General features: G+C 37.8%; 1 protein-coding gene across 1 annotated transcript in view; it reads left to right on the forward strand.

Moving 5' to 3' along the window:
- Positions 1-5,197: 5,197 nt before the first annotated feature.
- The window catches only part of armc8.S (armadillo repeat containing 8 S homeolog), a gene marked incomplete at its 5' end in the record, with an annotated part of 30,935 nt that continues 19,688 nt past the window's right edge, over positions 5,198-16,444 (forward strand). The window contains 7 exon segments of the mRNA NM_001091542.1: positions 5,198-5,311; positions 10,808-10,884; positions 12,348-12,419; positions 14,115-14,257; positions 14,359-14,456; positions 15,708-15,800; positions 16,308-16,388. Of these exon segments, the coding sequence (NP_001085011.1) occupies positions 5,267-5,311; positions 10,808-10,884; positions 12,348-12,419; positions 14,115-14,257; positions 14,359-14,456; positions 15,708-15,800; positions 16,308-16,388 (609 nt within the window).

Genomic DNA, 16,444 nt, shown 5'->3' on the forward strand with positions numbered 1-16,444 from the left:
TAGTTCTTTAGAAGCAAAGTGCTGATAAATATATCTGGGGTCAGTTACAATGGGCTGGGGGAATGAGGCTTGTATGGACTATGTAAGTGCAATCGCTGGATAATGGGATTCACTGGGGGTTATATTAGGGTTGCCACCTGTTCGGTTTTTTAGCCTTATGAAACCCGAACAATAATCTGGCCAATACATGAAAAGCATCTAAATACTAAGAAACTCACCTCAACATGGCTAAGTTACTATCAAGTGCAGTTCATTTCTTATTATCAATCAAAAATAAGATTTTTTTTTTCTAAATTAGCGTTTCTGTATTTCAGAGCTTTCTGGATAACTGATTTCTGTATAATAGAGCTCATACCTGTAATTAAAGGTTTGGGCTTAGTCATCAAGCAGAATAGAGCTAGAGATAGGGTTTGAACTGGGCATCACCACTTCAAAACATTGCCAAAACTGGATAGAAACCCAACCAGTTGCATGCCTCCCAACATTTTGGAAATAAAAAGAGGGACAAAATTTTTTTCGCACATAGAACAGCAAATTTTTTGTCCACGCCCATTCTGTGTCCACACCCCTAATTACCATGTTCATTTTACATAATTTGTCAGGTTATGAAAGTATGAAAATATTTCTCCTTATCTAAACTGTTTTTTTGTGTCTCAAAATTGTTACAAAGTATCTTATTTGCACCTGTTAGGTGTTCTGGGCTCTCTGCTAAAAGGCAATTAAGTTAGAAACTTTGTTTCTTTTTCTGGCTGTTCAGTGCAGAGAAAATAGGGACTTTCCAGTACAAATGAGGGACTGTAGGTTGAGCTGTCAAAAGAGCAGGGCCGGGCCGCACTGCACGGGCGATCCAAGCAAAGCCAGGCAGACGTGGCACCGGCTCAGCGCGAGTGCACGAATTGGCACTCGCGTGCGGCCCCCCCTCTGCCTGACCGTTTCTGCCCTTTTCTTCTTTCTGTGCTACTGCGCATGCGCGCAAACTTGAGTTTGCGCATGCGCAGAAACAAGAAAAGGGCAGAAACAATCTGGCAGATGGGACCGCACGCGAGCGTCAATTCGCACATGCGCAGGAGCGCAGAAAGAACAAAAGGGCAGAGAGAGTCGGGCAGAGATGGGAACAGACTGGGTGTAAGCGACAGAGGAGGTACGTGCCTGGCGCCCCCCAGCTTTGCGCCCTAGGCATGTGCCTACTCTTCCTACCCCTTGGCCCGGCCCTGCAAAAGAGGTACTGTCCCTCCGAAAAAAGGGACAGCTGGGAGGTATGCAGTTGCATCTAAGTGTTTCAATAGCCTCACCCTGGTTTCATAACTCCACCAACATCATTGTGCCCTCCTCTGATGTCATCATGCCTGTTCCATTTCCAAAGACCCACCAGCACTCCCTGGCCTCTCGAATTACAGCTGGTCCGGTGCTCAGTTAAAAGGGATCGGCAACCCGTGATTAACACACTTAGAAAAGAAAAACCGGCACTCAGGACTCCATGCAAGCGGGCCAAGCCCTACGTGTTTAATGCAACGTAACGTTTCGGGGGCATGCCCCTTCGTCAGACAGCAAATCACACCACATAATGAACCATTTAAACATTTCCTAATGCATATTCATTACTTCCCAAACGCTTAATTGCTAACTTATCAATTGATTAATACAATTTGTGTATACATTAATGCATCAAAATTCTGCAGTGAAATCATCATAAGTATATGTAAAAAAAGTCCGGAACATAGTCCAATATCAATCAATTGAAAAAAATTTAAAAAGTTTCCTGTGAAAAAAGTTAAAAAAAATGTTTTCATTATAAACATTAAAACATTCCTTTAATAAACCTTAAAAACAATGTATCACTCTGCCCAGGCTTGAAACACTAACTTGCCCTCATCTATATCCCATAAATTTTTACATAAAGTAGATTGCTTTTTACCTTGCCCTTGCAACATATCAATTTATTTCTCATATCTGCAAAGTAGAGAGGAAAGGCAACAAATTAAAATTTTTAAGTATTTTAAAGATAACAAGTATTCTCAAAGATAACAAGCTAGATTGAATTCCTCATTCAGTCCCCGTGGGACCTTTGTTTGTAATACCCAGATCCAGTGGCACTCCCTTTGTAATAGTAGTTTTTTATTATCCTGCTGATTAGTTAAAGTAATCTTCGCAAGTATCTGCCATCTTAATTGAGCAACTCTGTGACCTTTTTCAAAGAAGTGTCTGGCCAGAGCAGTTTCCCTTCTCTTTTTATTCGTCTCTTTCACATCCTTTTGATCAACAGGGGGCTGATAGTTATGTATTGTACCATTGTGCTCATTTAAGCGTAATTTTATTGATCTACTCGTTTGCCCGACAGGCGAGTCCGCACGGACATTTTATACAATAAACTACCGCTTTAGTATCGCAAGTAAACCAACCCTTTAGGGTGAAGACACACAGAGCTACTAGAAGCAGCTACTTGTCACGGCTACAAAATAGGCAATAGTGAGAAAGAGTTATGCGGACACCCATGGGAGCAAAGCATCTAACTACTGATGAACAGGCATAGCTGGAAACCCTCTAAGACTAAGAAACACAATGCCTCCACCTAGTGGGTACTAAGGACAACACCACAGAGTATCCCACTAGGAAATAAAATACTTTCATAGCTATCAGTAATACATTTTATATAGAAAAGAAAATTAAAGCAACAGACATTTAATTTAGTAAAACTTGCCTACAAATATGTTTACACACAAACATGTAGAACAGCAGGTGTCACTGATGTTTCACATTCATTATATTAGCAGTGAATTGTAGATTGCTCTAAGTAACTTATCTTGAGGGTTTAAAATTCTGTTAATTACTGTTGGCATTACGATCAGTTCTTGTCAAGTCAACAATTAAATGTGTATATCTTTGCAATGCATGTAGCTTCAGCTCTGTAGTGTCCAAGGGTGTATTTTCTTATTAGGCCCAGTAGCAATTTTGCACCTTTGAACTAGGGACACATTAAATATCGGTACAGGACCATTATCAAGAACTCATTATCCAGGAAGCTCTGAGTTATGGAAAGACCATCTCCCATAGAGTCAATTTCAAGTGAATAATCCCAATTTTTAAAAATGGTTTCCTTTTACTCTGTAATAATAAAACAAAGTACCCTGTACTTGATCCTAGCTAAGGTATACATATATGGTAGCAAAGCAATGAACTTATCTTGAGGGTTTAAAATTCTGTTAATTACTGTTCGCATTACAACCAGTTCATGTCAAGTCAACAATTAAATGTGTATGTATTTGCAATGTTTTAATGCAGCTTGTCTCTTTGACACATTAAATACCAGTACAGGACCATTATCAAGAACTCATTATCCAGGAAGCTATGAATTATGGAAAGGCCATCTCCCATAGAGTCAATTTTAAGTAAATAATAAAATGATTTCCCTTTTCTCTGTAATAATAAAACAAAGTACCCTGTACTTGATCCTAGCTAAGATATAAATCCTTAATGGAAGCAAAGCAATCCTACTTCGTTTTTTTAACATTTTAATGATTTTTATTAGATTTATGATATGTCAACACAAATTACAGACAGATCCCTTATCCAGAAAACCTCGGGTTCCAAGCACTCCAGGCAACATATCCTAAATCTGAAAGACATTTTTGGATTGCACCCAATTCTGAAATCTCATCCAAAAAAATGGGTCACTTTAGGTTGTGCAGGGCTTTATATTCACCTGACATTTAGTGCTTGATTTGGTCAGGAACTAGTTGACAAATGTGGAATCCTAAAAAAGTTGCAGATCCTGGGGTTGGGGCATCCCTACTGTCACAGTCTTGGCCAGCCATTTGCAGTGCTGTTGTTGAGTAGGTTGAAACATGCGACTACAAGGAGGTCCTAATAATGAGCAATTTCAACATTTATTGGTAAAACAGGGCAATCTCTGGATATGTTGCGGGCCCTAAAATGTATTTGCTGTGGGGCCCAGTAACATCTAGTTATGCCACTGCTTGTTGGAAACTTGGCATTACACCTAACCGAGTAATATAATCTGCTAGATATCAGGTGTAACCAGGCCTGGACTGGCAATCTGTGAGTTCTGGCAAATGCCAGAGGGGCTGCTGTAAGGCAAAATAGACAGTCACTATTTAGTTGGCTGGTGGACGACTATTTGGGCCTCTGTGTACTTCCAGTTCAGACCTGGGTGTGACCTCAACATGCTTCAAACTCTTGCCCTACTCAGCAACAGCACCACAAATGGCTGGAGTTAGAAAAGACCATCAGAGGTGATCCAGATCCAGTTGTACCACTTGTTTTCCGAGTCCTGATTCAGGCTAAAATTATTTACGTGATGGTCTCGAGAATAAGAAAACATGTTTACTAAAAAGCAGGGTACACTTAAAGGGGTGGTTCACCTTTAAGGTAACTTTTAATATGTTATAGAATGGCCATTTCTAAGCAACTTTTCAATTGGGTTTCATTATTTATTTTTTATAGTTTTATAATTATCTGCCTTTTTATTCTGGCTCTTTGCAGCCTTCAAATGGACGTCGCTGACCCCTTCTACAAAGCAAATGCTCTGTAAGGCTACAAATGTATTGTTGCTGTTACTTTTTATTACTCGTCTTTCTAATCAGGCCTCTCCTATTCATATTCCAGTCTCTTATTGAAATCATCGCATGGTTGCTAGGGGAATTTGCACCCTAGCTACCAGATTAGTTAACATGGAAATTGAAGACATGCTGAATAAAAAGCGAAATAACTCAAAACCCTTATATAATAAAAAATGAAAACCAATTGAAAATTGTCTCAGAAGATCCCTCTCTACGTCATACTAAAAGTTATCTCAAAGGTGAACAACGCCTTTAATGATCTGCCCTATAACCAGCCCTACACTCAGCTCTGAGATCCCTTCGCTTATATTTAGACGTCCGTACATGGCGTATATTTAGTGTAGTCATTTCGCCAAAAAGCAGCGAAAACTTCCGCGTGCATGAATGAATCCCTTCTGCAGACATCATAGTGACCCACTTGCCCATACGAGCAATACCCGTAGCTCCGCCTTCTAACATGACCAAGTACAAGATCTGTCAGTCCTTATAAACACAGCAGGCGTTTCACTGTAGCACTTTCCACACATGCAGTCGCTTGACGCGCTCTAGAACTTGATTTGTAACAATATAAAAATGACTCGTATTTAATATCAACGCCAAGTTATTTCCTGCCTGTCTATGTAACGGTAGTGGCCTAGATAGGGATTTGTTCTTGTGACGAAAGTGCAGTAGTGGGCGGGATGACCAAGATGGCGTGCGTGTTGGAGCCTCCGCTCCGGATGAGCGTCTTATCTGTAAGTACCGGCCTGGGGGAGGCTGCAGGCAGCGCAGTTGTGCAGGTGGCGTGGCTTCAGGGAGGGGGGACCTACAAGTGCGCGTTAGGGCAGAAAGGCACCTGATCAGGCTGAAGTTCTTGCAAGTTCTCTAGTAAGGCCTGCTGGGCACAACATTGGGCGCAGTGCTGATTTCATGTTCACTGTCAGTAGCGCTTGATATTACCCGTAGCTAATATGCCTGTTGCTGATAATATCCCGGAGAATAATGATGGTGTTCTAGAGAGATTTATTTTGGAAACCTTTATAAACTCGTAGTCTACTACTCATTAAGCAGTCACGATTTCCGTTTTATTCCATAGTGGAAGATGCTTTAATTATAGCAAAACCCTCCCCCCCCCCTTCTTTCCCTTGTATAGATTTTCCCTATAACTGTTCAGTCATGACTCATGGACCCTTTTAAAACATAAAATATATTTCCAGTGATTTGCACTGTCCCCAGTAAAGTTGCAGGTGCTTAACTGCTTATAGATACTGTAGCCACTGGACACTTGGGGCTATAGCCACCAATCCGCTATCTCTTTTGAGCCAACTGCAGGAAGAACAGAGTAAGCAAATATGTGATTGGTTCCCATTAGGGATGCACCAAAGCCAGGATTCCGTTCTGAATTCTGCCAAATCCTTCTGCCCTCCCAAACCAAATCCCAATTTACATATGCAAATCGGGGGCAGTTAGGGAAATAGCATGACTTTTTGTCACAAAACAAGGAAGTAAAAAAATGTTTTCCCCTTCCAACCCCTAATTTGCATATACATATTAGGAATCAGTTAGGACTTCGACCGAATCTTTCGCAAAGGATTCGGTGTTCGGCCGAATCCAAAATAGTGAATTCGGTGCATCCTTAGATCCCATGGGCTATTACACAGGTGCAAGTGTGGTCAACGCTAAGAAGTGAGCCCTATTGAGTTAGTTCTGGGCATCTATTGTGGTAACTTTATGAACATAATGTAGAAATGTCCACATTAAAGCCAGTCGGTTAGACTTGTAGGCAGAATTCTAGATCATGCATGGAGGGATGCTGTTTTCTATACATAGAGAGGTATACACACAGACATATACAACAGCGGCATTTTACAAAGTCAGAAGAATTTTGTCTAATGGCTGAGCTCCAAAGGCGTTTTTCGGCAGATTGGCGCAGTCGCAGGCTTCAAAATATGAGACTCAATGAAAAGTAGCAGGTAAAAACTACACGGCTGACATCGGACAGCCGTGCGGCATCAGATATATTGTAGTTTTTACGTCTGACTTTTCATTGAGTCCAATTATATTTTCCCACCTGCAACTACATCCGACTTGCCGTCTGCGTTTCGTTGCCGTGCGCTGATCTGCCATAAAACACCCGTGGAGCTCAGCCCTTAAACTGACCAAACAAGGCAGGGCTGTGGAGACGCTACATAAATCCTTCAACTCCTCATTCATGGTACCTCAGACTCCAACTTCGACCCAGTTTTTAAAGCAATAGTAACACCAAAAAACTGGAAGAGTATCAAAGTAATTAAGATATAATTTACTGTTGTTCTGCACTGGTAAAAGTTGTGTGTTTGCTTTAGAAAGACTACTATAGTTTATATAAACAAGTTGCTGTGTAGCCATGGGGGCGGCCGTTAAAGCTGGAGAAAAGGAGAAAAGGCACAGGTTACACAGCATATATTATATATATTTATAACAGATAAAATACCATTGTATTGTACAGGGCATATCTGTTATGTGCTATGTTACCTGTGCCTTTTCTCCTTTTTGTGGTGTTACTGTTCCTAATGTATTTCCATGTTGATTGAAAGAAGTTAAGTACACAACATACAAGAAATTTTATCACCAAACTCAAAAATATAAACCACATCCTTTGGTAATTCTAAAGCAAAAATCGAAGTTAAACTACATAAACCAAAAAACAGCTTATACATTAATTGAACAATAGCTGTTAAATGCAAACCACAATTCACTAAAGTATTGTTCTTAGAAACAGAACTGCTTCTGCCATAATCTAGTTTAGTAAACTGTTCTAAATTGATACATTTAGTTGATACATTTCTCGTGTTTGTCCCTGCTGAGCAGAATCCCTGGGATTCATTAAAGGCAGCCGTTGGAATTTTATACGATAGTTGCTAATACTCATGAGATGCTTTTGAAAAATGTATCTAATTGTTGCAAAATTGTAACCGTTTAGAGTGCAGCTGAATTACTGAGCTGCCAGACAGATTTTGGAAAAAGGGTAAAAAATGGAAAGAAATTGAAAAAAAGTGTTTATTTCTGATTAACCATCTGAAAATAATTGAACTGGAAAAAGTGTTGGAAGGTGTACTGTTGTGTTGGAACAGCTTGTACTGTTGTGGCTAATCTATTGGCAATAAACTGCCTTGGTAGCTTTCCTTCTCCTATAAAATCCACTGATGCGGTCCTCTCATATGATCTAATCATTGACTTCTGGACCAAATGAGCCTTATTTGACCCACCTCATAGGTTGCCAAATAAGGCAAAGATCTGTTTGTTTAGTTGGTTTAATTCCATTGCATTGCATTTACATTTTGCCAACAGAATATTCTCCTTTTCTGCTGCTGAAGGCAGCAGAAATACATAAAAAGCTGTAAAATAAAAGTACTTTGCAAATTTAACACGAAACCCTAATTCTTTTTTTTATTTTTTTATTAAGGCATCCGTATGTTTATAAATATATTTAAAAACCTGTACTGTGAATCATGTATTACCTCCACCCCCTATGCCTCAGGCACAAGATTTTTCACAAGATTTACCTTCATAACACTGTCCACATATTGGCATCTACTTTTTTTCTGTGACTAAATGGAACAACATTTAAATGATTTATATTGTGTAATTAAAGTTTATTTTTGCTCAACAATACAAAAGTTCATGGAATTATTTCTGAGTGTGACCTGTAACATTTAATCTGTCGGCCATGGGCCAGTTCCACCTCCTCTCTACTCAGCTTGAAACTAGTGATGTGCGGGCCGGCCCAAAGCCTGCAGCCTGTCTATTCCCCACCTCCGCATCTGGCAGTGTCTTTTTAGAGACATGCTCTGGCGCTTCCCCCTCCATGACATCTGAGAAGGGGACAGGTCTGGCACGGGTATATAAGTAGACGTCTACCCATGGGCTGGGTCGTGTGTGGGTCTACAATTTGTCTACCCGCACATCACTTCTGAGAACAATGAGCTTCTGACATTCTAGGTTGTCCTAATGGACATCCACCACTAATCTTGAAATTTATCTTTAGGGGAAGTTAACTTTTAATTTAAATCTTAGTACAGGTATGGGATCTGATATCTGGAAACCTGTTATCCAAAAAACTCTGAATTATGGGAAATCTGTCTCCCATATACTCCATTTTATCAAAGTAATCCAAATTTGTAAAAATAATTTCATTTTTCTCTAATAATAAAACAGTACCTTGTACTTCATTAATGCAAACAAGTATGGGGAAAGAATACCAACAGGCGCCAAAACTGCTGCACAGGTGCCTTAGTAGCCCTTTTTCAAGTGTGTACTTCATCCCACACTTGTACTTCATCCCAACTGTGATATAATTAATCCTTACTGGAAGCAAAACCAGCCTATTGGATTTATTAAATACTTACATGATTTTCTAGTAAAATCCAAGTTACGGAAATGTCAGTTATCTGGAAAACCCCAGGTCCCAAGCATTCTCGATGACAGGTCCTATAACTGTATGATGTAGGTAGTGAAATTCTGAGACAGGTTGCATTTGTTCTTCATTTCTAATAGTGTTTTTTGTTTTTTTTAAGTTTAGCTTTGTGTTTAGCAGCTTTCCAGTTTGAAAGTTTAGCAGCCACTGTATCTGGTTGCTAGTGCCTAATTTACGCAAATTACTCTTAACAGACAGGCAGTGGTTTGACTGAGAGATTGGAATATTGATAGTAAAGAGCCTAAATAGAAAGATACCTGTAAGTAGCCTCATAAACCAATAGTGTTTTAGCTGCAGAGATCAGTGACTCCAATTTAAAAGATGGAAAGCGGGAGGATAGGAAATTAAACATTTTTAGATCTTTAAAAATAAAGACCAAATGAACAGTTGCTAAGGATAGAATATTCTATAACAAAATTAAAAGTGCATTGGTGCAATGCTCAAAAGGTACGTATCTCCGAGACTGTTTGTCAGCATTGTTAAGATAGGTGAAGATTTAACAAAAGACGACAGATTTATTTGTTTTTCCTTACAAAAACAGGATTTTGAGTGAGGAAACCCCTACAACATTTCTGAATATCTAACATGCAATTATTTTTATAATAGTATTTAATATGTTAATTTTTGTGTTTCTGCTAAAATATATATATAATTCAAACTATGTTTTCAGGTTTTAATTTCCTGTCGGATATGGCCCAGTGTGTGGGCGCTAAATCTGAGCCAGATCTGCTCATTTTGCGAGGTTGCCAAATTATTGATATGGAAGTTTATGGCCAGCTTAAGAGTGAAACCCTTAGTTTGGTTGAAATGGTTGGTAGTTGCAACTGTATCGATGTTCCGCAATAAGCATAGTCTTTTGTTTCATTTGTACCAAATAAGGGGCAGATTTATCAAAATGTGCGATAAGAACTCACCACAGAAAACGCACTCACTTTCTATTCATTCCTATGGGATTTTTAGAATCGTATACGGTATATCAATGGACTTCACCATTTGATAAATATTTTTAAAAATCCCATAGGAATGAATAGAAAGTGAGTGCGTTTTCTGTGGTGAATTCTAATCTCACATTTTGATAGATCTGCCCCTTAGTGTATAGCTCGCAAAAATTACTACTTTGGCTGTGACTAATTCCAAGGAATTCTTCCAGGAAAGATTTAAAAAAATTATGCAGGTGTAGCTCTATATTAAAGTGGACGAGATGAAAAGAAGCATTTAATTTTTTTTTCTAATTGTATGAATGATGTTATTTCACCAGTATTTAGAAGAAATAATTATCTGTGGCAATAAATGTTTCTCAAAGTGGTGCAGTTTATGATCAGAATTATTTTTTCCTCAGTTCTATATGTAGAATTTTTTCCAAATAAAAGCTTATTTCTCTTAGTTGTTACGTTATGATTACTTTGAGCCATTTCCTTTAATTCACAGTTTGTTTATCCTGTTGTTCACATAAGTTGCCTCTCCTCTGATTTCTCTGGTTGCCCACCACAGGTCAAAACTGCTGAGCATGCAGAATGCTCCAGTCATGCAGAATTTTGCAATACCGCTTAAGTAGTGTTACATCAATAAGCATGGATCTGTCAACTACATTTTTAAATTTGACTTTGCCTTAAGATTTTTCCTGCTAGTGGTGCAGGTGTAAACAGAGTGCTTTGCCTTTTACTGGATAAAACATATTAAAATAACATGACTTTCAGTTGCATGTCTTTTTTATTCCATATCAAAATATTTAAATTTTGTAAGCATTTCTGTTTTGAGTAGCAACTGATGTTATACTCCTGTTTCCTATCTGCAGGAGGTTACTGCGAGCAGTCGTCATTATGTTGACCGCCTTTTTGATCCAGATCCGCAGAAAGTCTTACAGGGAGTCATGTAAGTTTAAACAAAATTGTGGTCACACAAATACACGCGCGCGTGCCTGGTACTATTCCTCAAAAGAGAAAGTGCTCAACCACTTGTCTGAGAATGATCATAACTTTAATGTTTTGTGTTCTTTAATGTTGTATTGCAATTTTACCCAGCATGGGACCTTTTTGATTACTGCAGATTTCTAGACCAAATTCACATCTGCTTAGGGTAACTCCAGTTGTTGTCAATGATTCTGAGGTGTTGCTGTGAGTTTTCTATTACCTTGTATGTCATTGCCTTATGTATGTAAATTATAATTTTTCTGCCAAATAAATCCAGATGATTGTCTCTCTTGTCAGTCCATGAACCAGAAATATTTCCATTGTGCATAGGTTGACTTAAGTATGTGGCATGTAGGGATCCCTGAAATCAAATACCCCGTATGATCTATCTTTCTGTCTTTTCTGCTACTGCAAACTAACACATTTATTGCATTTAATGTGAAGTTAAGTAAATCATAAAATAGTAAGCACTTCCCTGAAATCCATATATGTTTGAATGAATAATGGTTAAAAATGGGTAACGTTGTCTTTCTACTTCAAACAACTAAACCACAAAGCCTTGCAGCATCATAATATTTGCAAAGCTGAAGCTTTCAGGCAATTTTCAGAAATTATAGATTTTATCTCCCACATATTACATACCAAGACATTCTAAATATAAATTACAGGGGTCGATCGAACAGTTCCAATGGACCCCAAATTATACCTTGTGCATACTAATTTAATTTAATACATTTTAACTAATTAAAAAACACAGTGCCTTTTCATGTATGGTAAAAGCTACAATATATGGTATTCTGACCTCTGAAAATCATCTATTTTTGGAAAGTACATATCCTGCTGAGTTTAAAGTGGGTAAAGATGTCTTTCTACTCCAAAAAATTTGAAAATTGCCTTTTCTGCATCTAATTAGTTAAAGACAAAGTAAGAAGAACCTTAATATTAACACCTTATATGGTATGATGCTCAATGTGCATGGATTTGCCATTGTATGTGGCATAAATGGGCCCTAAATGAAAATGGTGTGTATAATCTGCAGTATGACTCCCCCCTAACATCACAAAGACCCCCTAAAACCATATATTTCTGTAAAGTACACTTTATCTAAACAGTTTTCTGGTGTCAGTCCTGCAGCATGGCAGCCCCATTGGTTAATTGCTGAGTAAGTTGTCATTGCCTGTGGGTGACTTGGATGGCCAAATCAGGCAAAAAGACACTCATTATCTTCTACTACTTGACAGTGAAAGTGACCATGCATTAATCTTTTATTAGTGTGCATTTTAGTAATGATACCATAGTATAAAACTATATTTTGTGCGTCTATTATTTTTAAATCCTTTTTCCATGAATATCAAGGATTGCATCTAACTTTCTTAAAGGTAATTGAACCCTTTTTATATATATTTTTATTGTTTCTTTTTTCAGAGATATGAAAAATGCAGTTATTGGAAACAATAAACAGAAGGCAAACCTTATTGTTTTGGGTGCTGTGCCAAGGTATGTTAAGTCATATACTGCAACCTGAAACAGCAGCTGTTCTGAAGGGGGTATATTCAATGCATCTGGGTCTGTTGCAAAGGAGTTTTCAACTCCAGGCATTGGGGGTCACATGCAGGCCAACACCTTCTTTACTCAACTTAGCCACAGGATACAAAACGAATATAACTTTTGAAGCAAACTAACATAACTTTTTATTCATTGAAAAAAATGCTGCTATAAAGACTGCAGTGACTGTAGACAACCAACCATTTCTTTTACCAAATATATTATTGTTTTTACTGCAGGGGTGTTTCCCAGCTTGCATCAAGACAAACTACATTTCCCAGTATTCACTTTCCTGAAGCACTTTTTTCTTCCATAAACAGTTGTGTTCAGAAAAATAACAGTGTGTTTGAAAAAGCAAATAAAGCTCAATCCTTAGCTTTTATTTCCATACAGGCAAACGCATTGGGAACACTTCACAAATAAAAACATGAAGAAAAAAATGATTATTATTATTATATTTGTCTTATTCCCTTAGAGAAAGTGAAGGGAAAGGCAATGCTTGCATTCTTTTTTACAAACTCAAACATTCATTGAATAAATATAAAAATGTTTCAAGATTTTGCTTTCCTTCACTGAACTAATATTTAGTTGTATAAGCAGTGTTTCTGAGAACTGCTGCACATCTGTCAACCAACATCTGGCACCTGTTACATTCCACAATTCTTATTTTTTTTTTCTTCTTGGTGTTGCCTCAGAAACAGCATTTTTAATGTCACCCACAAGTTTTTTAATTAATTGAGGTCCAGGGATTGGGCTGGCCATTCCATAACGTCAATCATATTGGTCCGGAACCAAGATCTTGCTCATTTACCGTTGTGTTTGTGGTCGCTGTCTTGTTGAAACACCCATTTAAGGGCATTTCCTCTTCAGCATAAGGCAACATGACCTCCTGAAGTATTTTTAAGTATTGAAACTGATCCATGATCCCTGGTATGAGATAAATAGGCCCAACACCATAGTATGAGAAACATCCCCATATCATGATGCTTGGGCCACCAAGCTTCACTTCATAGACTTCACAATGTACTGTGGCTTGAATTCAGTGTTTGGGGGTCATCTGACAAACTATCTGCATCCCCTAGACCCAAAAAGAACTATCTTTCATTCAGTCCACAAAATGTTGCTCCTTTTCTTTTTAGGCCGGCCAATTTGTAAACTTATGCAGCAGTTTTTCTATTCATTTAGGGTAGGAGAATTCTAGCATAGAAGATTTTAGGGCATTGTACATGGTGAGAATTTTTTTTTTAGAAATAAGAAGGTGTTGATAAGTAAGGTAAATGCATGGGTATTGGTAAAGCCTTATTCACAATGCTTGGAACTGGGATTTTCTGCTTAAGAGGTCTTTCTGTAAATTGTATCACTGTACCTAAAATGTGCTGAAAACATCTACAAATTAAGAATGCTACCAATATAGATCTTTGCATCTTACCATCAAGTATACTGTACTGTTAAATTATTAAAGAAAAATTGGGAATCATAAAAAATATGACTACTTTTCTTTAAACAGCATCTGTGGGACATGTCTTTCTTGTATTTCAGGTTTTGTTTTGTTTCTGTGGCTTATAGGTTTACATATAATGAATTCAAAGCTTTTATATATCACACTTTGGGAACTATCCAGTTTAACATTAGAATTTATTTTGACAGATTATTGTATTTGCTTCAGCAAGAGACTTCAAGCACAGAGCTGAAGACTGAATGTGCAGTGGTTCTAGGCAGCCTGTCGATGGGCACAGAAAACAATGTTAAATCCCTGCTGGATTGTCACATTATTCCAGCCCTGCTGCAAGGTATCTTTGAACCAGTACAGCAGTTTACCATGTTACATAGTGAGTTTAATATCTATATTTTACTCATTTTATATTATATGAATTTTGTTCTTCTTGTTTAGATCTGCTGTCATCAGACCTACAATTTATTGAAGCCTGTCTTCGATGTCTCCGTACAGTTTTCACCAGTTCAGTGACTCCAGTGGAACTTTTATACACTGTAAGTAATAGCTTATAGTACAGTAGCGCTTTATTTTGCAGACTTACATGGTCGTTATTATATTAAATCTTATGTCTTGTAACTCCTTCTTTTTTAGATTGTAAGCTCTGTTAAGCAAGGCCCGCTTTACCTCCTGTAGTGGTTGATATTTGTATGTAATCTGTATTTTGGTGTTTGATGTAATTTTTGCAATTTTTTTTATCCAATGCATTATTCCTGGCTTTCGTCATACCATCTAGAATAAAGTATTAATTTACTGTACAGGCTATTGATATTTTATAGGTTATTGATATTTTATTGGTATGTAGTCCAAGTTATGAGCAAAATATCACTTGTGTTTTTTTTCTTGAGAATTAATGTTTAAAGAATGTCTCTAATACGTGGGGGCACATTTACTATGGGTCGAATATCGAGGGTTAATTAACCCTCGATATTCGACCATCGACGTTAAATCCTTCGACTTCGAATATAGAAGTCGAAGGATTTACCGCAATTCGTTCGATCGAACAATCGAAGGAAAAACTGTTCAATTGAACGATTAAATCCTTCGAATCGAACGATTCGAAGGATTTTAATCCATCGATCGAACGATTTTCCTTCGATCAGAAATTGCTAGGAAAGCCTATGGGGACCTTCCCCATAGGCTAACATTGGTGCTCGGTAGGTTTTGGGTGGCGAAGTAGGTGGTCAAAGTTTTTTTTAAAGAGACAGTACTTCGACTATCGAATGGTCGAATAGTCGAATGGTTTTTAGTTCGAATCGTTCAAGTCGAAGTAGCCAAAAAAATACTTCGAAATTCAAAGTTTTTTTCCTTCTAATCCTTCACTCAAGCTAAATGTGCCCCATAGGGTTGCTATGCTTATAAAATACTCATGTAATTGCAAATGCCCAGCATTAACCAATGATGATCAAGCATTCAGTAATCTGCATAAATTCTCAATGGAGGGTTGATACAAAGCCGCAAAAAGAAACACTTGACGCTAATCTTTGCCCCCATGAATGAGGTACCTCTTGAATGACACAGCAGACCTATTCAGTCCATGAGGCTCACTGCTTGGTTTAAATTGAAATTTGGCTACATAGTACATATATTTAAAATAAGGTGTTAGCTTGTATTTTTTTACTTCAAAAGGTTGAATATACTTTTTATGCTGCATAATCGAATTTGCTGTATTATACAGTATTATTAAAGGAAAATGTGTGAATTGAAAAACTGTAATTGTGTCAATCTATATATCCCTTTCTCTTCAGGATGCATCGGTTATTCCACACCTCATGTTGTTGCTTAGCAGATCAATATATGCCCAGGAGTATATATGTCAGATTTTTGCTCACTGCTGTAAGGTAAAGTAAATATCTCTTTCCCACTAAAATAAGCAAAATCTAGATCAATGGGTAGTGTATTTCATACTCTGTCACTGTTCCCTCTAGTTCCTTCTTAGGAAATTAAGAATGTTAAACTTGTGTGCTCAGGTCAAAATAAATATATGTTGTGCTTTTTCTCAAAATTATTTGTGTGTGCTGGCCTCAAAATTTGTGTACAAGCACAGAGCTTAGAGGGAACATTGGACTTGTAGAAAATACATCTGGCATTTAGTTAAAGTTAAAGAAATATAAAAGATTGCCAAGCTTTCCACTTATCTTTGCTTCACCCTTAGGCAACATTGCATTCTTCCTTAGCCATGATTCACAAAGCATTCTGCACCTTTGGCAAACGTAGACATCAGCAACACCCACACAAGCTGGAGAAGCATCATTTCATCAATCTGCATTCTGGGGCAGTTTTCATATAACATGTAGCGGGAAAACAGGAATTGCTTAATACAAGCTGATGTATTTTTTTTGTTACAGGGTCCAGACCATCAGACAATATTGTTTAATCATGGTGTGGTCCAGAATATTGCTCATTTGTTAACATCGGTTTCCTACAAAGTAAGACAATACCCTTTTTCTTATTTCTAATTTGGAAGCTTTTTGGCATTTGGAAA

Source organism: Xenopus laevis, chromosome 9_10S, assembly GCF_017654675.1.
Source record: "Xenopus laevis strain J_2021 chromosome 9_10S, Xenopus_laevis_v10.1, whole genome shotgun sequence".
Classification (NCBI taxonomy): Eukaryota; Metazoa; Chordata; class Amphibia; order Anura; family Pipidae; genus Xenopus; species Xenopus laevis.